Genomic DNA, 25,773 nt, shown 5'->3' on the forward strand with positions numbered 1-25,773 from the left:
TGGGCTCCTGTCATGCGTTTGGTATTTAATGTCCTGTGGTTATCGGTAATGACACGACACAGGGCTGACCAGTGACAGGTGGGGGTTTCTCACTAGGGCTTATCTAATCTAATACTGTCCCAATCTCTGGGCGAGGTCCCAGGACAATGTGGTTCATGAGACGTTCAAGTTTCTTTGTGAAGAGATTCTGATTTATAAAAACAAACCAGCTGGAAACTCATTTTAAAGATATGTATTTTGCGTTCTCTTGCCTTCAATAAACATTTTTTTAATATGATAAAATCCCCCAAAACATAAAGGATTCCGTATGGCCCAGAAGTGACTAGCGCACTTGCCTCACAACAAGGATTCTGTGTGGCGTTAAATCAATCAGTCAATATGATTTGATTATCTTCTCCAGGTATTACAGCTGCTATTGTTTACACAAAACATGCAAATGTAAAACAAAAACACAGCAAGGTCACGCTGACAGGTAGCTCCAGCAGCACTGAGGGCTAAAGGGTAAAAAAATATACACATTTCCGCATGGAGGCAATATAAGATACAGAAGGCACCACAATTGGAGGGGGAAGAAAACCTCTCAAATAGGAATCAACAATTGTTCACTCTTAAATACATATATTTATCACACAAATAAAGTCAAGACAAAATCTTTACTCCTTACCATGTCTCTGTATCTTTATTTAGTTAAAAAATATATATTCAGCATTTGTAAATGTAATGGTGGATAAATAGGAGAGTCTTTTCTGTCATGGTCTGCTTTCTGTTGCCCTGTTTTGGTTTGTTTTCTTGTGTTTATGTCCTTGGTGTTTTATTTTGACATGTATTTTTGCTCTGTTGTGATTACCTGTTTGACTTCCCTCTCGTTATTGCCTGCCCCGCCCTAATGTGTCTCACCTGTGCCCCGTTTCCTCATGTATTTCTACCCCTGTGTTTCCCTTGTTCTTGGTCAGTTCATTGTCTTCATGTCCCTGTCTTAGTTTGGTTTTCAGTTGCTCCTGCTTTATTTTTGTTCTTTGTCAGTTTCTTGTTTCTTGATTTTTGCACGCATTAAATCAGTTTCCCGTGGCAGTTTGCATTTTGGGTCGTTTCATTTTCATTTTTACTTCAAACCGAGACATTTTCTCTTCTTTGTTTTCCCCCTCTGGCTGCTTCGAACATGACCATATGGGCATTTCAAAAGACGCTGTCTCTCTATGTTAGACCCGAACCTGGTAAATAACTACACGTTTAGAACTCGAGTTGATGAAAAAATGTCACAAGCTTGATTTCCAGACCTTGTGTGAAAGGTTTTAAGCATAAGTGTGTGTCATGACGCACCTGCCCGGACTATAACACACAGGAATATCCCGTAAGCAAAAACTTAATATGTCACACTGCATTGTGATCAGTTGACGTCCATCTTGCATTGCCAGGGCGAGGCGCATGGCTGCAGCATCGTGGTCACAAATAGCTACTGACCAGTTACACCTTGCCAACAAAGCATTGGTCGTATCCAGGGAACAAATGTATATACAGGAACAACAAAGTCTACTCAGCGTGTCCCGAACTAGATCAATTATGCACAATTTGTAGCATTTAAACCTTTTGAATCGCTCCCTGGTGTCCGGGAAAAGCCCAGTAGAGCCATCTGATATGGGAGACTGCATAGAGTACATAAGTTATTATTTCTGTGTTTTCGGTTTGGTATAATCTGTGTCTTCGGAGACCGTCACTGGAGGAAACATTGTGAATACACATGACAGGCAATGGTCCATGAAGCCAGAACAGAACCCCAAACAGTAATGACTAATAGCCCCATACTTGATATTTTTTTCCCCTCGCTTTCCTCAACCATAGCGCTCTCCACTCACCCTCGTGCTCCTCTTGTGCTTATACAGCCTATTCAGATGTAACATATTGTACCAGTTAGCACATGCAAACACTTAAGGACTCCAGGGAGCAGAGCATCGTGTAGCGACCCAGATTGAGAGAGAGAGAGAGAGAGAGAGAGTGTTTTGGGGATGGGGGAGTGTCCTGACAGAGGGGCCCGGCGGAAGACACATGGAGCTGTCAGCGTGGGGAATGGAACGATAGCAACTAAATATGGTTTATCTGAGTCATGCACGAGGAGAACGCATGGGGAAGTTGACAAGCTGTTTTTATAAGACACACTGGCCTCCTAAAGATTATACTGTATGTTGCAAGAGTAGAGAAGATGCTTATGTCATGGTTTTAAGGGCCCAGCGCCTGCGGAATCCACTTTTTTGGACTTAAAGGGATGTTTCAGGATTTTTGACATAGGGCCTCATTTCCTAGTTATCCAGAGTGTTGCTGATTTTTATTTATTTTTTTTGATGTTTTTTTTTGTAATTCATGCAGTTCTTATATTTGAAGAGTTACGTGGCGATGGGCTAGTGCAAGGCTAGCGCATTTCTATGGTATCAGCTAGCCTGCATTAAAAACAGTCTGACTCCACAGTGCACCTGAGGCAAATCACTTATAACACCAGACTAACCATATAAATGTCTGTGTCCATAGAATCATGTTTGGAATATAACTGACCTTGCATCACATGAATGATCACATTTTGTGGGACTATTTTTTAGCAGATCACTCCGCCGCTGCGTAGCTTATACAACCACGAAGCTGCTCAAATATAAGGTGTTTTAAATGCAAAATTGTTAAAATTACAAATCGACATTTTTATTTATTTATATGTTTATTTGATAGGGACAGAACAAGAAGCATTGTTACAATAACCGATGCCATGCTCATAGGCCATATAGCTAAAAGCTAGTTCGCAGACCTGGTCCCTAAGACATAAAATTTATGGTTATGGTTAGTCTGGTGTTATAAGTGATTTGCACTGTGGAGCGGGTCAGACTGTTTTTAAACAGGGGGTATTATGCTTTTTTCAGTCACATAGCACCAGTCTATATCACACTACAATGATGACGAAACCTTCTGTTGGTCTGTAAATGCAGTAAATTAGAATAACTGCCTTGTATAAAATTGCTCTCTCAAAATGGCTGTAGTGAATGTCTTGAAATAGGCCTCTGTCTCTTTAAGAACCTCTGACTCTTTCCGACACGCCCCCTCCACACGCTGTCTGTGGCATCAGTGGGGAGGGGGTTCTGCTGAGGAGCAGTGGTTGGTTACTCGCATGGTGACGAAAGCTCGGAGGCGTCTCCAGGAGGTGGGGGCGTTCCTAGGAGGACTCAGGCAAACCTATCCCTAAAATGGCCGCCATCAGAGTTTTTACAGATTACTCAAAAATACGTGAATGTGCCAAGGCAACACTTCAGGCATGTTTTTAATGAGAGAATGACATAATAACATGATGTAAAGCTTGAAAAAGTCGATAATGCAGGCTAGCTGATACTGTAGAAATGCGCTAGCCTTGCACTAGTCTAGAACTACATGAATTACAAAAAAAATATCTCGAGAAATCAGCAACACTCTGGATAACTAGGAAATAAGGCCCTATGTCAAAAATCCTGAAATATCCCTTTAACCATGTTACTACATTGTATCCGTCTCTGCTACTTAGGCTACACATTAAAGCCTATATCCCATCAGTACTAATTGCTACATTACTGCCACAAGACATCCTCCATTATAATTATGTCTCCACTCATTTAATACAAAACAACACTATTTCAAATGTCTTTGCTGCAAAACCAAACTTTGGTTGAGCAAAACCTTTCAACAGTAGAACCCAGTTTGCGTGGGACGCTGCTCTCAAGGCCCAACAGCCTGAACAGTCTTTCAGGACATGAAGTCACCGTGTTGTGTTAAAGGACCCTCAGCGCATCATCTCAACTGGAGCAATGACCTCACTGCGATCAGATGCACTTACAGTGTGTGCGCTCAAGGCGACCCCCGTGCGCTGTTTGCCCTGTAACTGGATAGCCCTATAGAGTGACACGTGATGAGGATGTGGTTCTGTTTGTTATTGTAATGATTTAAGGTAGCAGTCTCTCCCTTTGGTTTGACAGGCCATGCCAGGGACATATCCGGACTTTAGACATTACCCAATCTGCTCCAGGACTGCCGTGATCAAAGGAGTATCTGCAACAAAACATCTTAGCTTTGTTAAAGAAATACGTGCGGATGCAATTTAATATGAACACTTTTGGATACCGTAAACCAGTACGTGTCATGGTCCGTGTTATGTCCTTGTGGTTTTGCTTTACTGCCCCTGTGTGAACTGAATGATGTGTTAAGCCTGTGCCACGATCTCCAATCCCTGTTTCCCTTGTCTTTTGTTGGTTCATTGTCAATGTCAGTGGTTCCTTTGAGTTTTTGTCACTTCAGTTCTTCTAATCTCTGGTTTTCGTTGTGTTTTGTTAGTTCATTGTCAATGTCAGTGGTTCCTTTGAGTTTTTGTCACTTCAGTTCTTCTTATCTCTGGTTTTTGTTGTGATTTTGGACACTTTCAGTTATTAAACCACCAGTTTTTGTTGCTGTCCTGCTTTTTGTTTTGTTTTTCCTCATTCCACATGATACTGCAGACATAGATAAGATAGCATCTTTGTTTAGGCTCAGGAATTTTCTATTATAGTAGAGATTGACATAATTCTTTTTTTGTATCGTTGGCTGGGTTGATTCAGCAGAGCACGTTTGTCTCTTTGTGTGCTTGGGCAAGACACTTCACCCACCCTGCCAGTGTCAGTCTACTCCCAGGTAGCTGAAGCCTGAGCCACTGAGAATGGATAAATAATGAGTATGGTGTAGCCCAGGGGTAGGCAAGTTTTCTTGCTGGAGGGACGATTTTCTTCATTGTCAAAAGACCGAGGGCCGAACTTACCAATTGTCGACCGACGTAAAGCATCACTTTCAACAAATGCCAGTTGTACATCATATATGACTAGTGGGTGTTCTTCTAATAAATGTAAAGGAATTGACTGTATGTTTCACATTTTTTGAGTACTTTAACCTCTCACCCCCGCCTTATCCGAGCACATTATCTCCACTTCGGCTTTACCCAAAACTAACCGCGTTTTGTATTTTTGTGTTGTGTTTTCATTGTGTGTGTGTGTGTGTGTGTGGTTTGGTTTATTTTTCATAGGTTTTTTTTTTACGTTCCTTTTTTGTCTTGGTTTCACCACATTTTCGTCAAGTTTTAATCGCTCTTTTGTTGCTTTTTTTGTCACTTATTTGTTGCGTTTTGTCACTTTTTTGTGGCTTATTTTGGTTACCCTTTTGTAAATTTTTGTCTTCACATTTATTGGGGGCCAGAGCTACTATGCTGGAGGGCCGGATTTGGCCCAGTCGACAATATTTGAAAACTAAAACAGGACTGAAATGTAGATCAATCAGGTATGTATTTCACAATATATTGTCCAGCTCTAGACTGAAGGTAAGTATCATTGTTTTTAGTTTGTTTTTGAACACGCATTTTAGATAAAGTGGGGTACGATTTATTAATTTGCATCATAAAGCCACTTCACGTAAAAGCTAGATCAAGCCATCAGAAGATTAGGACAGCATTTTGAGGATTTTTGTACCCCTCTGGACAATAATTAAGAAACTATAATGACCCAACTTGCACCGCACCAGTGAAGGCACCCTTTTCACAGCTAACCCACTGTGCAGTGTGTTGTGGTGCGTTCGAGGTCTGTGTAAATAAAGCGTGTCTGGTGGAAGCGCGCCGTGGCGGACTTTGCGGGACGTGTCATGTTTCGGGGGTTCTCTGAAGACTTCCTGCTCTGGGTGGCAGACATGTTTGTTTTCTATAACAGATCCAGTAGCAGCCCAGGGTTGACACAGGACGGGGTCAGGGGCGGCTGGCGTTTGGGGTCACCAAAGGAAAATACGTCAGGTTCACGCGCTAATGCAAAAAGAGTGCGTGTGTGTGCGCCGACAAGTGTTCAGTAATGTTTGTTTTTAGTCACAACACGACAGGTTTTGAATAAATGTCAATAATAAAGCATAGGTGTTCAAATAACTTAGACAAATGTTTTTCAAACGGTGGTACATGTGGTGGTACAGGTGTTTATAATGATGGTACTTTTTTGGAAGTAAACAGATGGCTTATGAGCTTAAGAGATTTGAGACCTACAAATTTCTTCTTCTGAAACACTGAAGAGACACCAAGAGCCCCCACACCTGCAGCACAGAGGAGGCAGCACAAAAGGTGCAACAGGAAACAAAAAAGGCACAAATGAGGAGGTCCCGGGTTCGATTCCCACCTGGACGGGGCCTTTCTGTGTGGAGTTTGCATGTTCTCCCCGTGTCTGCGTCGGTTAGTGGTAGGTTATAAAAAACATGTGAAATAGGTGAATCCTCCAGCCAGGTGTTTCTGACCACCAGCCTGGCTCCACATCATGGAGATGGGTCCCAGAGTGCCGGCCCATGCTGGCAGCTCACTGCTCCTACATGTCGCCCCATGCAACACTGAGGATGGGTCAAATGCAGAGAACTAATTTCTCTACAGAGATTAATACAGTATAGATTATTAGATCATTATTAACTAAGCCGCACAAGCCTTCTATTCCTACTATTGTTCGGACTAATGTTCATTCAATGGAGAGTAAGACGTCCGCTACGCTCTTCCCAGAAGTTGGTGAAAGACTGTGGCGGAGCGGAGGGAGCTGCGAAGGGGGAAGAGGAAGGAGGAGGTGGAGGAGCTGACCAGTCACCACGCTCTGAAACCGAGACAAACTCAGGAGGCGGTGCACCGTTTCAGAGGAGCACTCAAGGCAGTGCTCCGGTTTCCCCACCACCAAAAACAAGTAAACCCACAATGCCAGGGCGCTCAGTCACAGTGGCTTCCAACTAACCCACAAATAATACTTAATTAGTTACTTACACTTAAATACTTTATGAGGTGATACGTTTGAGAAGCACTTACGTAAAGGTACATTATGTAACTTTTATGTGAAAACAAAACTTGATATTAGTGCGTATTTGACCTTTAAGTGACCTAGCGGCTGTGTGGGTGGTTAGTGGCCCTCCAGGATCAATTGTTTTTAGGGTTTTCAGTGCTGATGGAACCTACCAGAAACCCTAAACACAGTTGAACTTGGAGGGTCATTTACATTAGGCACTCAAAGCGCTTTACATCAAGGTACCACTCTTCATACACCGATGTGACTGGTGGGTGAAGGGTCCTCCCCAGTGGTGCCCCAAGGTAACCTGTCAATGGAGCAGTCTCCAGATCTCCAGATCTTGCGTCAGGATTTTGTGGTTAATAAAACCAACCTGAGAGTTTTGTCTGAATTTTTCCCCCCTCCCCAATCTTAACAATCAGTCTTTTTATTCCAGACCCGTAATTTGGAAAAATACCTCTATCTTGATTCATGTCTTACTGTTATTCGCTCAAGCTTTGGGAGGCCCACGCTTTCAGTGCAGATGTTGAGGACAGAAGATGAATGGGGCACTTCACATTTTATTGTACGTACAATTGGTCACTCAAGCTTCATACTCCCGCTCCTGATTAGACGGGGTTTCTGAGAGACAAATGATCAAAATGGAGGACCACACAGATGGTCAAGGATCAGAAAAAAAGGCCTCTTCTACAAACTAATTCTTCTGCTGAATGAAGAGATGCAGCACAGGGAATTGCACTGTAAAAAGAGGAAGTTTAATCCAACTTTAGACCTGGTTTGGAACAAGTTTAGGACCAGAGTTCAGTTCTTTTTAATAATTATCATATGATTCTTAACCAAGAACGTCCCGCTGTTGGAAACTTACGCAGACTTGAGGAAAACATGCAAACCGCTACTATTATCCCCTTATGGATATTACTTGACTTGACAGCCAAATGATGCTTTCCACATTTTACTCCCAAAACCTCAATTCCCATTACACAAAAAGTCCACACAAATAACTTGATTAAATCTGTTTGTCTGTTTGTGCTCGTTTGGCACATTTCCGATTTCCCTGCGGTGTCTGTCTCCAGGAAAAACATCAATTTGAAAACAGTTGTACCAAATGGGCCTCTTGTTACTACAAGCACTTCTTGGCCAAACTCCAGTCTAAATATTGTTCTGTTATGAATGATCTGAAAGTGTTCGATTTGTTAACATTGTTTTTGTGTGTTTCTGAATGCTTGCCTCTCAGGACATGTTTGTAACCATATAAACACACACTTCTCTCTAATGATTTTATCAGACATACACAAAAGGTAAACACAGGCTCCTCTGCTCAGGCTCCTCAAGCTTTTCCTCAAATATTCCAGTCTGGTATGGTCTATACCAGACTGGAATATTTTCCCCTACTGTGGGTGACAGTGTGTCTGTGTGGGTGAGTGTGTGAGTTTGTCCCGCGCTTAATACTGGAACTAGAGCGGGACCATCGATATATTCAGGAGCTGGACAGTGTTTAACAGTGGGAAAAATAATTTGTAGTTTGTTCTGCGAGCGCTTATGGGCCTATCTCATCGAAGAGAGTTGTGGATTGCGTGCATACAAAGGGCCTATCTCACCAGGCTGAAGACCAGTTGGAGACTAGAGTCGCTGTTAGTCACGGAGACGTCTCCGAGACGTCCCCTGGAGATAAGGCGAGTCTCCATGTAGTCTTGGTGAAAAGGTTTGATTTCAGTGACGTCCCTGCAATGTCTCCAAGACTTGTCAGACACCAAGGAGATCTCAAAGAGTCGCATGGAGTCTCTTTGAGATCTTCTTGTTATCCGACAGGTCTCGGAGACATTGCAGGGATGTCACAGAAACATCTTGTACGTAGGTTGACAACAACAAATACTGCTTGAGCTCTCGAAGACTCCATGCAGTCTCTGTGAAATCGAACCGGTTTGTTTTACCTGGAGTCTCACCTTATCTCCAGGGGGTGTCTAGGAGCCATCTCCTTGCCCAGCTGCAACTCGAGTCTCCAACTAGTCTTCAACTAGTCTTTTAGGCTGGTGAGATAGGCCTTAAAATAAGATGCACAAAGCTGCGTGCAATGTTAGTGCAAAGAAAAGGAGAGCGAAGAGGAAGCGCTTGTTGTAGTCAGCATTGTTTGTAGCGCACCACACCTCTGCCGACCCCTTTATTTCTAAGCAATGGTCTTAGGGGACCGGTGACAGCACTGGGGCACCAGATTCCAGCTTTGTCTTGAGCAACACTGTTGTTGTGCCAGACAGAAGATCAAGCCCTTAAAGTGGTTTTGATCATTTCACTGCACAACACCTTGGAGTAAAAAGTCCTGGTTTACTAAAACCTGTATAGTAAAAATTGAATTGAAGATTTTCTGTATTGCAATGAAATTTGTGATTTAATCTAGTTCACTGGACAGTTTAATATACTTATCTTCTGCTATAAAAGCTACATTCAAAGGAGAATCCGAGCACTGCCTTACATAGAGGGACTGCAGGACCATAAGCCGCCAGTATGTCAACACTTTTTCTACAGCTTTGATTGTTTTTGTTTTTGGCCATGTGCTGCGTCCAAGAGTCTGTCTGCGATGCTATATACACTACCAGACACACGACCAGACTCTGGATGAGCAAAATACTCGGACAAAAAGACCGACTCGAAGCCAACTCTTGAGTCATGCCTTTGAATTGTAAAGCCCCACTTTGTCATCCTCTCCATTGGCCATCCGCGCTTCACGGATCAAGGCGCTAAATCACGGCTAAAGACTGTCCCTTTGAACCTGGCGGAGATAAGCGTGGACATTTGAGGCATCGGGTTACGGGACGGTGGAGATTTCAAAACATCAAACATACTTAGAGAGATTAGAGCTGACAGGTCGATAGAGGCACGGGGACTTGGGGCGGCTCAAGTATTTTTCAGATTGTGCCAAGAAACAGATGTTCGTATTAAACGTGATATGTGAAATCGATTAAAATGTCAACTTTGAAGGACGGACGTTTAAGATATATGAATAGAATATGTTTTTTTCCCATCCATATGTCCAGGAACAGGGCTCTCGAGTCTACAAAAATAAAATATATATTACAATTGTATGAGAAGGCCTCCTGACCGCTGTAAATGGGCCGGTTGTTATAGCAAGTGAAAACGTCTTGTAAAATGGACAGTAAAACCGGACCAAAGGAAAACAGAGTTCCTCAAAAAGTTTTTATTTTACATGGCCAACTGTAGGCCTGAAACAAAATTTCAAGTTCGATATAATGAGGCAGGGAAATTTTGTGATAAACGACATTATTGAAGACCTATTAAAGGGGGGGTATTATGCAAAATGGACTTTTTCAAGCTTTACATCATGTTATTATGTCATTCTCTCATTAAAAACATGCCTGAAGTGTTGCCTTGGCACATTCACATATTTTTGAGTAATCTGTAAAAACTCTGATGGCGGCCATTTTAGGGATAGGTTTGCCTGAGTCCTCCTAGGAACGCCCCCACCTCCTGGAGACGCCTCCGAGCTTTCGTCACCAGCCGAGTAACCAACCACTGCTCCTCAGCAGAACCCCCTCCCCACTGATGCCACAGACAGCGTGTGGAGGGGGCGTGTCGGAAAGGGTCAGAGGTTCTTAAAGAGACAGAGGCCTATTTCAAGACATTCACTACAGCCATTTTGAGAGAGCAATTTTATCCAAGGCAGTTATTCTAATTTATTGCATTTACAGACCAACAGAAGGTTTGGTCATCATTGTAGTGTGATATAGACTGGTGCTATGTGATTGAAAAAAGCATAATACCCCCTCTTTAATGCCACCGAAACTAATTAAATCACAGTAAATTACAGTAGCTCAAATGCAAATAAATGAAGAGTCGATAAATGTTGTATTATATATAGTAATATATAGTAATTATCTCGACAGCCCTTGCTAGCTGGATTAAAAAAAACGTCAAAGAAACATATTATATGCCATCTTGAGTTTGCTTTGAGGAAGATCTGTGAACCGAAACTCTTCCTGAGCGCCTCATCTTTTTGCTTTTTCACCTGTCAAGAATGATCTCTGCACTGAAGAGCGCCGAAAGGATGTGGTTTTAAACACACTTTAAACAAAGACTTCAAATCCAAGCGGCACTCAAAATCAAGTTTCGGTTTACATAGTGAGTTATGCGGTCTTTAGATTTAAGCTGGCTTTTTGCTTACATGCCCCTCCCACCAAAAAAATCTCACGCAACTGAATAATGAAAACTCGAGAGCCCTGTGTAGGAACTAGGGATGCACGATATGACGGCAATATTGTATTAAGCCTACGAAAATCAAAAGCACTAAAAAACAGCCCTGGACTCTGACCAGCCTGGCCAAAGTTAGCGTAATTGTGCACTTCCACAAATACATATTTTAACCTCTTGCCCCCCACCTTAACATTAACAAGTGCATTTTCCCCAGTTCGGCTTTTTATTATTATTTTTTTGACTGGTATCAGCAAAAAGAACAGGAAAGGTGGTCGTAGAAACATAAGCAAAATCATTAATATAAATAATAAATAATAATGGTCCCAAAATTGAACCTTGTGGTACACCATACTCCTTTTAGATTCATGTTTTTTTATACTGGGCTTTACCCAAATCTAAAAGCTTCTCGACTGGAGAGCAACAATGTAACGCCTCATTTGAAAGCTAAGACCTACAAAAGTGATGGAAACTTTTTGTCACGTCGCCACATTTTTGTCATATTTTTGTTGCTTTTTCAATTATCTTTCATCATTTTTTGTTGTGTTTTTCTCACGTTTTTGTAGTTTTTTTTGTCTGTGTTTTTCTCACGTTTTTGTTGACTTTTCATCCTCTTTTTCTCGCTATTTTGATGCTTTTCTTTTTAGCTTTTAGATTTGGGTAAAGCTCGGTTGAGGCGGGACTGGTGGCCCAAGAGCCAGTGGCCCTTCTGTGCTCTTCCAGAATGGACATATGGCCAGTCCGCCCCTGTATGTGTGATATATACATATTGTGGCTTCTTGCACTATAGATACTGCGTCCGCTATAGCTGCAATAAAGATATTTTGGGGATATGTTGTGCAGCCAGAAAGTTGCTTAAAAAAAAAGAAAGGAAGTTCCGTAGGTGTTGTCTGAAATACCTTCTTAAAGATAGCGCCAAAGCCACGGTAAATGCACATTAACCTCTCCTCGCTGTTCATTCTCATCTCCTTGACACCTCCACATCAGAGGGACAGTCCTCTGACCTCAAAAACACACCCAATCGTCCTGGGAAAGTGTTGGAGGGTGAAATGAAGCATGGAGATTATCAGTGCTACAAGACGCTCCTATCTGCGAACATGGCGGCTTATCTGAGAAGAGTCAAAGGCTGAGCAAAGCTGTCAGAGCTGCACCGGGCTACGCTAACCAGTCTGCTGCTGCTTGTGGGCGCATCACTGACACAGACCAGTTTCTAGCACACAAGAAGTGAAGAAGATGCTGTGTTATCAAAATACCTGATTGATTGATTAATTTGGTATTCTCTAACTGAGTTTCTGAAGCCAAAAATATAATCTATTTTAGCGCATTATATTCCCATTGCAGTCCACCCTGTTGACAAAACTGTGTCGGCCTGAATGTGCATTTATTTGATTTCACATGAACGATTGGGATAGATACATACGGTATCTTTTAATTGCCCGTATATGGTCATGTTTGAAGCAGCCAGTGTGGGAAAACAAAGAAGAGAGAGAGAGAAAAAAAACTTTATTCCATTTCTCCACCATTACTTTAACAAATTCAGAATTATAAATATATTTTTCTACTAAATAAAGATACAGAGACATAGAGAGGAGAAAAGTGTTTCGACAGCCCATAAATACTCTAACCGGGAATCTACGTTAGCTTCATGCTACATATGCTAACGCTAGCAACGATAGATACAGACGGCATCTCATCATAGAAGGGGGTGTGGCCTCGCAGAGGGGGAAAGTAGAATCTTTTGGGAACCACAATTTTTCACTCTTTTTTAAAATTTGAAATATAAACGTATCTATCACATACAAATAAAGTCAAGTCTAAATCAGGTTCATGTGGATGTTCATTGACAGCCAATTGTTCAGTAGAGATGAAAAGATGGCAGTCGTAGCTAGAGAGCATTAGCATTAGCACGATGCTAACATGAAGCACCTTGTTAGTATTCTCCGTTATTTATGTATTTGGGCTGTTGAACCACTTTTCTCCTCTCCATGTCTTTGTATCTTTATCTAGTAGAAAACTATATTCAGAATTCAGCATTTGTTAAAGTCGTTTTTGAATAATTAGAGAAAGTTTAAATTTTTGGTTTTCCCCCTTTAAAAATAACCAAATGGGTGATTCCAGAAATGCCGTCTGTATTTATTGCTGTGAAAAAACATCCACATGGACCGGATTTTGGCTTGACTTTATTGGTGTGAGACAAATATGTTCATAGACCACCAGAAAGAAAAAAATGTGATTCCCATGAGAGGCTTTCTTCCAACACCCCCTTGCATGACGCCGTCTGTATCTGTGTGCAGGAGGGAGGTTCTGCGAGAGCCACAAATGATTTGGAGCCGCAGCAAAGTGTTCATGCTCAACTTCCTCTGACTTTTGTAGGTAGTGGAGCTTCAAAAAAATACGAACTTCTGTCCCTTCTCAGCAGCTCGACGGTTTCACCTTCACGATGCGGACACTTAATTAGGCGCCTCTTGCCTCTTTGACCTGTGCTTCTCTGTTCAGTCTCAGGTGTGTGACAGCTTATTAACCTCCGGAAATCTTCCACCGACTCATCAATAACCCCTCCCTCCTGCATCCTTCCTTCCTGCAAAGACTACACTTTCTCTTTCTCTCTTTTTATGAGGTTAACTACAACTTTAAAGCTGTTTTTTAGCTTACTTAACGGTCTAGATTTGGCACAAACAGTAATGGTGCACAAGGCCGACAAATGGGCCGACTGTGGAAACCATTTGACCGTTCTCTCATTAAACCCTTCCTTCTCATAATGATGCCCATTGTTTTCTCCAGTCTTTTCTTGCCTCCTAAATGCACCTCCTTAAGGTCACAGGTCAAGGTTCATGACATGGCATCTCAAAGTACGAACGACTGAGAGGCTTGTGCACATGTGTGGGTGGTGTTTACTTTTAACTTCATTAACAGATTTTAAAGCTGGGATACTTGATGTCGCCCGTTGTGAAACAGTGAAAGGACATTGAAGAGTCAGCAGACCAACACGTTTCTCTTTCCTTCTCATGAAGTGATTAAATGTTTCAGCTTTATTAGGCAAGGCAAGTTAATTTGTAGAGCACAATTCATACACAAGGCAATTCAAAGTGCTTCACAGTTGCATAAATATAAGAAAACAAATACAATCAATAAAAACATCAACATAAAATTAATCAATTACAGTAAGAGGCAAGAGTGTAGATAAAATACTTTCAGTTATATGCATTTTTAAGTCTTGTTTTGACTCGCTCTGTCTTGAGCACTATTTCGCTCTGTCTTGAGCACTATATTAGATGGCAAATACACACCGCGCTGATTTAGATGCTTACTTAATGAAGCAGGGAGCACAACATTTAACATAAATACAAATAAATCAGGCTTTAAAGCTGCCTTAAGTGATGTCTTTTTGAATTTTTTTTAACCCTGCGCTGCTCCACCCCCCACCCCTCTCCCCTAACCTGGCTTTTCCCCCGTAACCCACGCCCCTCACTCCCCTCCACACTTTACACATTGCTCTGATTGCATTCAATGAGCTACGGAAATCTCATTAATCTTGTGTGAAAAACTCATTTATCAGCATCAACATTTTGAGACTTCCATTTACTTGCTTAACTGCAACTTTCATGAAAGTCTCTCCTTTTTTTGGCATTTAGAACATAACACTTCCATTTAGAACTAAGTTTACAGCGCAGAACTTTTTTTTCCCGCAACGCTTGAACGCCTCAGCCTCTCCTCCGGTGCTGCTTTGCTTTGTGATCATGAGGAGGAAAAAGACCTGACAGCTCCTGTAGATATTGGATTAATAAACAAATGGACATTTCACGAGGATTTCAGCTCTGGTCTGTCAGATGTTTGTCAGTTCACCATCTTTTTGTAAACTTCTATCATAATGCTAAACTGTTAGCCGCTAACTGTTGCTACGTCTTCAAACATTTGCGATCTCTTGTTCATGTGTTTGTGTTTATATGGTGTGGGGGCATGTGGGGGTGAGGCGTGTGTCGGAAGGGGGTGTGCTGTGAGGTTAGGGAGGTGCGGTGCCGGTCTCCTTCTGCTGTTAGTGAGTGTGGTGCACATGGTGGCACCTCTAGCGGCGCTTGATGGGACGGCAACGGTGCCCGACCGGCAAAACGGGATCACTTCGGGATCAGCTAGTTAAGTTTAAATGAATAGTTGTGGTTCCAAACTCGTTTCAATTCTTCACGTGGGTGTTGACGTTCAGTATCCTGCATCATGTTCACAGCACTGAACTACATTAAATCAGTTTGAAAGCTTGAAAAATATGATTCCAGTTTATAAAGTTGGTAGAATGGCTACACCATGACTCTTGCTGATATGGATCAGATTAAGCTACTGCCGCTTATTGGATTACAGAGTTGGCCCGTCTGCAGTCAGTCCAAAGCTCCACTGTGAGGCTCTTGACCACAACCAGGGGAGCTCACATTACACCTGTGTTAATATGTCCCAGGACTGACTCCCTTTTGTGTAAAGGTTTAATATCTCGGTGCTTACATTTCGAGCCCTACATGGACAGGCTATATCAGGGATCTCCAACCAGTAGCTTGGGAGCTACCAGGAGCTTTCCAGACCTTCCTTGGTAGCTCGCCAAAGGCTTTCTACATTTCAACACATGCTTAGGCATATGTGAGATGTTCTGAGCATTATGAACAAACCAATCTGGTAATTAAAGAAAAGTATAAGGACTAAATTATTTGTGTTGGAAAAATATAAAATTCTCCAAGGTGTTTGAACATTTTCAAAGCTGTCACAGCCTGGCTTTGGGATTAACTTCCTCTCAAACTAGATTCAGTTTATTAGCCATTAGCAGTATAAAAACATATTTAACACACTTTAAGCCTTTAAAATTTAGAACGTAATCTGTTTCAACAAAACTTTTAAGGTAATGAACTGAAAACCTTTAAGCTGAATTTAAAAAAAAAAAAAATCTGTTCATCTTGGCAAAAAAAAAGAAATCTGTTAAAGCAGTACTAAGTAACGTGTTTACCTTAATAAATCCTTTCCTAGTCCCTGTGGGGTCAATACAAGTGTTTATGGGATGATTGGAGGGTCTTTCATCTCCCCTGGTGTCTCTGGCCAGAAAACCATGTTTGCAACTTGACTGCCACCGGACCGGAGCACCCAATACACACTAATGGAATCACGAAGAAGAAGCTAACATGCTAACGGGCAAAGCTAACTGCGGGCTAATGTCACTTTAAACAGTATTTACAGCTAAGTTTGAGTGAAAAATTATTTCCATTGTATAATTGGATGTACAATATCCCTCTCTTACTTCGCCTTTCCTGTCAGCGTAGTATTTACTTTCCAAAGCAATTAAGTTAAAAAATCGTAACATGCTACGGCACCTGCAGTTGCGCTTATGGCCTCTTGGGGCAAGAGTTACTTAGTACTGCTTAAAGTTTTACTTAAAATGTATCAGTTCATCTTAGCTTATCAACTGAACAGTGATTTTACTTTTTACGTTTTTATGAACTGAAAACTCTCAAGTCCAGTCAACTGAAGAACAGTTTTATCCACCAGGCTATCAGGAAGCTGAACTCCATCCCTTCCCTGCCCTGCCTGTGCTTCCACCCCTCACCCAACAAAAATCGCCCCACACCAAGGACTTGAAAGAAACGATCATTTCGATTCATGGGCACTGGTAATAACATATTTTCTTTCACGGATTTATTTACTCACTTATTTACTTACATGTTCTTACCAGTATTCCAAATTACATTTTCAAATTATGTTGTTTTATCAAAAGCATGAAACAACATGGTCTGATTGCTTTTCCGAACAGGATTCTTGTTTCCAAGTCCAACATAAACACCAGACTAACACGTCGTAGCTTTTCAATTGATATATTTTGGAGACACATGTCCTGCCCACTCGCAGGTGCGCCACAGATGTTTCGCCGTCAGCTGTTTGAATTCCATGAAGAATATTTGTCATAACTTCTACGGCATTTCGGCATTGTGAGTGAGCAGCTATCACAATACTACATCGGAGATAACAGACCCTCGGCAATGCCCTGTCTCTGAACGTCAGTGAGCACATTTCCCATTGCTGCGTCCCCGATGAGGTCAGCCTGTTTAAGTTGGACCGTTTCCACATGTGTGTCAAAACCCATGTCAGAAAAAACCTCCACAGCGGGAAGAAGTCTTGTCAGGAGAAGTTCAACGCTCGCTAAAGCAACACAGACACTCACCGCCAGAGCATTGACCCACCCACAGTGACCCAAATCATGTTTCAAAACTACAAGCACAAACAAAAGGTTGGAATTTCTATGGGATGTGATTGGCATAAAAATGACAGTATAGTTATGACACTAGATTTTGCACAGTTTACACAAGCAGAGAAGTATCATTTGAAAGTTTCCAGAAGAATACTGAGTAGGGCAGGGACAATAATCGATTTGTGGGTCACTGTGACAATGTTTGTGTTGAGATAGGAGTGTTAAATGGAGCAGTGGTTCCCAAAGTGGGGGTCATAAACCTTCAGGGGGTCCCAGGCACTGAGCTTGTTTCCCCACTGTCTTCTGCCTCTGCCGTTTGAGTGATAGACATGTTCGCCAATCAGAATTATCAAGCCTCCCTTCCTTTTGCTGCAGGCCAATCAGAAATGGCAGCAGGACAATCATTTTGTCAGGTGCCAATACAACTCTATGGGAGAGAGACCTGATATTTTTTCATAGTTGGATAGATTGAATTCACAAACCTGTCATATTATTTTATGACTGTAAGTCCTTTCTACGGGCCAATATCACACACATGTTTTTGAATATTGTCACCACTTTTGGACGCCTTTATAAGGAAATTATTAGACCATGGTTCATATGTGCTGGAGGAGAGGACTTTGAACTTTGTGGCAGTTTTTGTTTCATGTGAATTGGCCCAGGAATTACAGAGAAATCTGCAGCAAACCCTAAGACCAGAAATCTGCACAAAGACAGTCACCATATTACCAGTATGGACATATATTCAGCTCAAATCTCAACTATAGGTTCTTTAGATTGGTGTCATGTCACGTGATCAAAACCTATTCTCAACACTAGTGACAAACAGTCAGATTAGGTCGTGGAAGCTTAATTTCATTACTCCAACTGCCTCACTCCCATCACCCGCACTAACCGCCGGACCTTGGGGGGCCGGTCCTTTGCCATCGCCGCCCCCACCCTCTGGAACTCACTCAGAAACACAGACTCCCAAACTAGAAATCAGTACTCATTCTTTCTTCTTTGAGTGTCCAAAAAAGTGCAAAAAAGACGCATTAAAAAGATGCATTATTACGGAGTGGGGTGGTCAAAAAAGGCCGAACGCCTCCGCTCATTACCTAACGCGGGTACCATTGACGGCACGGTAGCGCAGCGGTTAGCACTCTCGCTTCACAGCTAGAAGGTCCAGGGTTCGATTCCCACCTGGACAGGGCCTTTCTGTGTGGAGTTTGCATGTTCTCCCCGTGTCTGCGTAGGTTTCCTCCGGGCACTCTGGTTTCCCCTACCACTAAAAACATGCACAATAGGCCAGGATGAATGATGAGTGAATGTATGGTGGTGGTCAGAGGGACCGTTGGCGCAGACGTGTGTAGTCGCGACAGCGCTTCTGTCAGTCTCCCCCAGGGGAACTGAAGCTACAAACGTAGCTTTCCACCACCGAGTATGGAGTGAACGTACAATTGTCTCATGTAAAGCACTTTGTGACCATGTCTGTGAAAGGCGCTATATAAATAAAGATCTTCTTCTCGTATGAGGCAGAGTCTAATAGTATTGCATTGCATTTCCAGCAAGTTTTTGACATAAATATGTCGAACTTTCATTCAAAAAAAGAATGCAAGAGCCTTTTATTGAGAATGATTTAAAATAAGGATGTTTTTCTGACAGATCCTCTTTGTTGCCATGTGAAATGAGCAGAATGATAATGATAGACGATGCAAATACATATCACTACACAAGATTTTAAATGATTTTTGCTGAATATTATCTATATTATGGACTTGTTTTTTGTGGTCGGGGTCCTTGATTGTTCACATGTTGATTTTGGAGGTCACGGTTGGAAAACTCCTAAAGAACTATAATAATAATATAAACAATGATAATAATGCATTGGTTTTATATAGCGCTTTTCTGGACACTTAAAGACACTTTACATTGCACTATTCGTTCACTCCATACTCGGTGGTGGTAAGCTATTGTAGCCACAGCTGCCCTGGGGTAGACTGATGGAAGCCAGGCAACCAGTCTGCGCCATCGACCCCTCCGACCACCACTCACTAACTCACCCACTAAATCCTTCAGAATCCTTCCACTGGACAAAGAAACCTGGACATTAAATTCTTTGCTATGAGGGAAACTCCTGCCGGACGAACAGCGCTTACACACCATATCAACAAATACCAGATGTAATAACAAATAAGAGGCTGATGTTTGTGTGAACTAGCACTGGCACGCTCCAAATGTCTGGAATCCAAACAATGTGGGTGTTAGTGAAATGTACACTAATGCAACACAAAAGTATAGCAAATAAACAAAGCTGCACTTCTCAGAAAGCAGTTACCAAATACACGATAGAGAGATAAGAAAATACTTTTTGGACTCTGCGTTAATGAACTAACTTTTTAGATTTAGACGTGAAACTCATTTTAAGAGGTTGGTCATTGCATCAATACAAGGAGAGTTAAACAGGTTAGATGCAGTTTGAATGGACACAGATCACCTACACGTCAAAACATGATTCATTCCAAATTGACAACGTCTTTCTGCTAAAGTTGAACAACAGAATTAACAAATTGGTTGCTTTTATAGCTACACCGTGTAACATTTCAGCCAATTAAATGATTCAAATACAAGCTTTTATTTTTCTCACTGAGAAATAACGAAAATCCTGGTGTACACTGTGCGAAAAAAATCTTAGGTCATAGCTAAAAAATTGCAGGTCGTAGGTCATATAGTGTCAGAGATTTGAAATAGAAGCGTTGTACAAGGCGAGCTGTGACTGACATCAGGCTTGTCGCAGAGTGAGCCTCTTCTCACTGCAGCTGATCTCTGTCCAGTGTCTCGTCAACAGGTCCGACTCCGCATTTCGCTTCACTTTCGGTGAAACACTGCTAAAATGCGGCGCTTGCCTCAGCTAAACACAGGACATCTGGAGCCTGATAGTCGCTATGATGAACTTTGGTCGTGAACTATGACATTGTGGAGACAAGTGCAGAATCACAGTTTGACAATCCCTATGTCTTGCAATGTGACATCCAAAAAAATCTTATATAAGACAAAACAAATCATGCAAAGTACACAGGTGATAAGACCTGAATGTAACTTTACTGGGAGTGGGACGTCTCTGGCTCGTCTCCATGGAGATGATCACTAAAGGCTGCCAAATATAAGATGTAAATAAGCTAGGTCCACGTCCAAATCCATTTATTCATAACCAGAGACAGGTAGTACTCAGTTACATTTACTTAAAGGGACTATACAGAGTTTAAAAATGTTAAAACTAAGTATTTTCCTCCGCCTACATGTTCCAGCCATGTCCTAATGTGTAGAATGAGCCCAGACCTGTTCCTGTGCCGTCATGCACGAGCTTGATATAGAAGGTGCAGTTACACGTCAGACCTGAGGTGGCAGTAGTGAGTACAAAAATGACCGACTTGCATCTAGTCTCTTTTAGTACATGTGCTTGAGTAATTTTGAAAAAAAATGTACTTCTAGTAGTAGTAGTAGTAGTAGTTTTATCATATGGTACTTTTTCCTTCTTTTTCCTTCTACTTTAGTGAAATTATATTGAAGTATCTGTATGCTTACTTGAGTAAAAATAAATGTTCCTTTCTTCACTTCAGTGGCAAATGTTAATTTTGATCAATAAAATAGATCGTCTTGTGCACCATGTAATTTTCTTTGTAAACATCACCATTTCCCCGTGATTTTACGTGTTGTTTCACACAATTTATGGCGTCATTGAAAATAAATCAGACTTTTTTGCTCAAACAGTTACTCAGTTACTCACAAGTCCTATTTGTTTTACTTTTACTTTTACTTGAGTAATTGTTTGGGTCACTACTTTTTACTTGTACTTGAGCAAAACTATCTTGAACATGTTTTTTTCTAATTGTAAGTCCAATATTTTTTCACCTGAAACAAAATCTCCCACATTCGTGCCCTGCCCCGGTATTTGGAATCCACAGAGTCACGATAAATCATCTGCAGGAAGAGGCTGTTCTCGCTTCGTTCCTGTGCACGGGTCAAAAGCCATCCAGCTGACGCAAGCACTCTCAAGTATAAAGCATCTCCAGTCCGATCCCTTTCTGTGGCACAACAACCGAGACAAGTCCTCCTGCAGTATGTTTGTCCAGCTTTTTGCATATCAAAAGAAGCTAGTTTTAATAGCTTCAGCCCCCATAGCTCCTGTCTGCCCTATAAAACCTTAATAGCCACTGCGCCATTGTCCCTCAAGCAACGAAACCAGCATGAGATACGCACTGTACTTAATTAACGGGAATGCATGGGGCCGCAAAACCTCCGCTGCTACTGTGATACTGCAAATAATCCAGGGAAAAACTCCAGCCTCTGACACGAAAAGACCTCGATGAGACGTAGAGGGGATCGGGAAAACAAAAGGGAAAGACAAAACATGTACGGATTTGAGAAGCGAAAAGAATGCCTTGATGAGAAATGAAGACATATATACTGACAGATTTATGAACTGGAGCCAAATACAGTGGGTTATTATGGTATTATTATGGAGACGGCCAATAGAGGGATGTGTTTTTACTAAAGGAGACCCATTGTCTGGAGTAGACTAAGCAGCTCGGAGAGAGAAATAAATCAAAGCCGGTTTTGCGAGTCAGGGATAATTCTTCAAATAGCTAAATTGAGTGAAGCGCTTTAGTGACAACAAAGAGGGATTATGCAAGCTAATAGGTTTATAATGTAACTTGCAGACGATTTCTTTCAGGTGAACTGGTCCCAACATCATTCATAAGATTAAGATTAAAAGCTGTTTGTATAAGCTTAGATCAAAAATACATCTCACATTTATGTTATGTTATGTAGGCAGCAGGCGATTTATCACTCATCTGTGTGGTCATGTGAGATAAGAGCGTGTTTAACGTGAGCTTAAAAGACGGTGAAAGTAAGAAAGGTGCCAGTGATGGAGGAGGTGAGAAGATTCGACCTTGCCCCATCCCTGTCTGTGGGGCAACGGATGTAGACGCCGTCGTTTACGGGCACTCGCGGACAGTTATTGAAGCAAAAACAGCCACGAGTGTTGTTTCACGTCTCAAATCGAGAGGCTTCATCGGCAACTATCAATGTTTTACAGTTAAGGCCAGTTTGGTAACACCCATTTTCATTCCAAGAAGTCACTCTCAGCCTATTGTGTTGTTGCCTGGACAGCCACCAACTTCTGCTATTTGTATCTGTTCAAAAGCAGTCGCGTTTGGAACTTTGCTAGCAGCCAATCAAATCTAGAAAAGCTGTATATTAATCCAATCACAGACAGGAACCCACTTAACAACAAGTAGAATATGCTCTTAATACACTTAAAGGTTTTTTTTTTTAATGCAAAATCGACTTTTTCAAGCTTTACATCATGTTGTTATGTCATTCCCTCATTAAAAACATGCCTGAACTGTTGCCTTGGCACATTCACCTTGTCCGGTTCGCCCTGTCGGTGCTTATTTTCCCGATTATGACCAGCGTTCTATACATTATCCCTTACGTATCCTTAAAGGGACTATACAGAGTTTAAAAATGTTGGAATCGTGCATTTTCCTCCCCCTACATCAGGGGTGGCTAACTAGTCAGAGACCAAGAGCCGAAATTTTCAACCTTGATCCTGTGAAGAGCCACAAAGGCAGTGACCATTTGCGAGATCCAGGGGCGGTACTTTATTGTGATTAAATATAATGTGACTGTTGGTTTTACTCCTAACCAAGATTGAAATAAATATATATTAAATAAACTGACATTTTGTTCTGTTCTGACTGGGACAGAATTAGATTTCTTTTTTTAATGCTGGGGTCTGTTTGTATGGGGGGCCCTGTCCACTGAGCCCCCTCCTCTGATTCGCCCCTGGCCTGTGCGCTCAGTGCCTGCAGCTCGGTCCTGACTGGACTGTTCAGAGAGAAGGCACTCTGGGCTGCACAAAGTTCATAAACTTTAATCAGGAGCCTCTGGAGGACGTCTGAGGTTCTGTTTTAAGTTGTATTTGTTACAGCTACAGTCACATGTGAAAGAAAAGTCAATGACTTGGCGTATTTCCGCGATACACAATGTCGCGCTTCGCATCATATGCTTCAAAAGAGCTCCGCTTTTATCCATTTCCTAATTTTGATCTTTTTCTGTGAATATGAGGCCAAATTTCATCAAATATTTCATCAAATCAGAAACCTGAAAAGCACAGAAGCTGATCCCAGAGCCACAATCTGCTTGCCTTTTGTTAAACCTACATCCTGCTTTGAGTGAGGCAGGCACCTTTTCATGCCGCCTCGAAAACGAGGGTGATACGGGCTCTCATTCATGTAGAGATGGAAACCGGGTCTGTAGGAGCATGGTTGGATTTTTGGTCAAGATTCGTAAAGACTGTTTTACAGTTTATGGGAAATATGTACCAAGACTCTTGTAAAGAGCAGCATTGTATTATCCAGTCATGCAAAGAGCCGCACTCTGATTGGCCAAGAGCCGCATGCGGCTCGAGAGCCGCGTGTTTGCCACCCCTGCACTACATGTTCCAGCAATGTCCTAATGTGTAGAATGAGCTCAGACCTGTTCACCACAACTGCCTCTCACTCAAAAAGTTGTTAATTCGGGTCAGAATTGCCGTCATGCACGAGCTTAATATAGAAGGTGCAGTTGCACGTATGACCTGAGGTGACAGTAGTGAGAATAAAATGGCCAACTTGCATCTAGCCCCCTTTGCAGCTTTTCTCTGATTGGTTAATACGCTTGTCACTCCCATCTGGAATTCAAAGAAATCATTCTGGCTGGCCGGGCAAGCTTTAGTGAGCATCCTAAATGTTGAAGCCTGCAGAAACTTCCTCAAGCATAAAACAACCCAAAGACTTAAGCTCTTTTATCCATAATGATATTTAATTTTCTCAACTTTCAGATCTTTGGGCACAAGGTACAATCAAGCAGCTACTGGAACTTTTCCTGCATGTTATTGTAAGGGCCAGTCTTCTACTCCACCATATATTCTTCCACTATAAAAGGACTTACCGATGTCTAAAAATATGGACTGAAAATCCTCAGATGTGCAGCAGTCCTGGCACCATAACGGGGGATATGTCTGTTGTTAGGAAACACACTGACACACAGACATGACTTCATTCGGCCACACTATCCCATGACAAATGAGCTGAACAGTAACTGGATACTACTGACTAAATATAGACATGCAAAGATTGAAGAAACCACAGAAAGGGCTTTTTTGGAAGGGCTTTTTTTGGAATAAGAGGAGTAAATTGTCGGTAAAACAAACAGATAGTATGAAAGAGTATGCTTTGTTACCTGAATGCGAGAGTTTCAGTCTGGGTCCAGTCTGGCTCCACGGTTTGGGGTCCGAATCTGGGCCGGACTGGACGGACTGGAGCAGAGACACCACACAGAGGAGCAGCAAGGTCCCGAGTCTCACTTTAGACTTGGGGGTGGCCATCTTGAACTTCGGTGATGAGGAGAGACGACTGGACGCTCCTCACTTCACACTGCAGATGTCCGTGCACTGGAGGGAACAGAGAACAGCCTGTGATCAATATTTCCTGTCACAAGATATTTATAAAATGAGTTTGACCCACATGACATTCTCCCCAATCCAATGCTATGACTTATTATAAAGCAATAAACATCAGATCAGTGCTTCATCAGGTCTGCCTCGTTCACACACTGCAGTGAACCATGCAGTGTGCCATATACAGATTTATTAAAGTTGCTCATAGGGACAAGTAAATAAAGTCAATATAGTGTTCAATATAAGAGGACTTTGGGATGTTTACATGTATTTGGGACTCGCTTGATAGAAGCAGGCAGACATTAGAGAAAGTTAATGAGAAACTACACAGCAGGTATGCGGTACACTGTAGTGTGTCTCCGGTGATGAAGTATGTGGTTGGTCACAGAGGTCAAAGAAGCTCAAAGAGAAGAAAAGGTTTTGCATGACACAACAGTGAAACATTTATATACTGCAAAAAGAAATTAACTAGATCAGTATAAACATCTCAATTTGAGCATAATAATCCAAATTTGTGTTGTTTTGACTAGTTAAGAAGTTCTTGGGTATATGTCCTAGATTATTTCACTTGTTCTGAGATGTTTCTGACTCATTTCGATACATTTCGTCCTTATTTCAGGTGATTTTCTTTGCCAATGGGGTAAGAAAATTGGTCTTGTCTCATTGGCAATTTTACTTTCTTATTTCAAGCGAGATTTACCTTTGAACTGGTCTGAAATGTCCTCAAACAAGCAAAGTAAACTTGGTCCGATCAGGAAAAGTGTCTAAATGAGTGAAAACCGCTCAAAACAAGATACATTTCCTCAATTCAAGTCATTTAAGCCAATGCTTGATATTTTCTTTTTGTAGTGTATACAGTACTCTTGCCCCAAGAGTCCATAAGCGCAACTGCAGGTGTCGATTTTTTTTTTCTTATTAATTGTCCATGAGAGTAAATCCTACATTGACAGAAAAGACAAAGGGAGGGAGGGATATTGTACATCCAATTACACAACGGAAATATTTTTTTCCCCTCAAACTTGGCTGTAAATACTGTTTAAAGTGGCGCTAGCCCGCAG

At 41.8% G+C, this 25,773-nt stretch overlaps 1 protein-coding gene across 2 annotated transcripts in view; it reads right to left on the minus strand.

Annotated features, from left to right (window-relative positions):
• The window catches only part of LOC306980039 (semaphorin-3D), a 150,782-nt gene that overhangs the window by 56,746 nt on the left and 68,263 nt on the right, over positions 1-25,773 (minus strand). For both annotated transcript variants that reach the window (XM_079579256.1, XM_079579255.1), the window contains exon 2: positions 24,499-24,709. In XM_079579256.1, the coding sequence (XP_079435382.1) occupies positions 24,499-24,643 (145 nt within the window). In that variant the 5' untranslated portion in view covers positions 24,644-24,709. The remainder of the gene's footprint in view (positions 1-24,498; positions 24,710-25,773) is intronic.

The sequence above is a fragment of the Gobius niger genome (genome assembly GCF_951799975.1).
Source record: "Gobius niger genome assembly, chromosome: 20".
NCBI classification, from domain to species: Eukaryota; Metazoa; Chordata; class Actinopteri; order Gobiiformes; family Gobiidae; genus Gobius; species Gobius niger.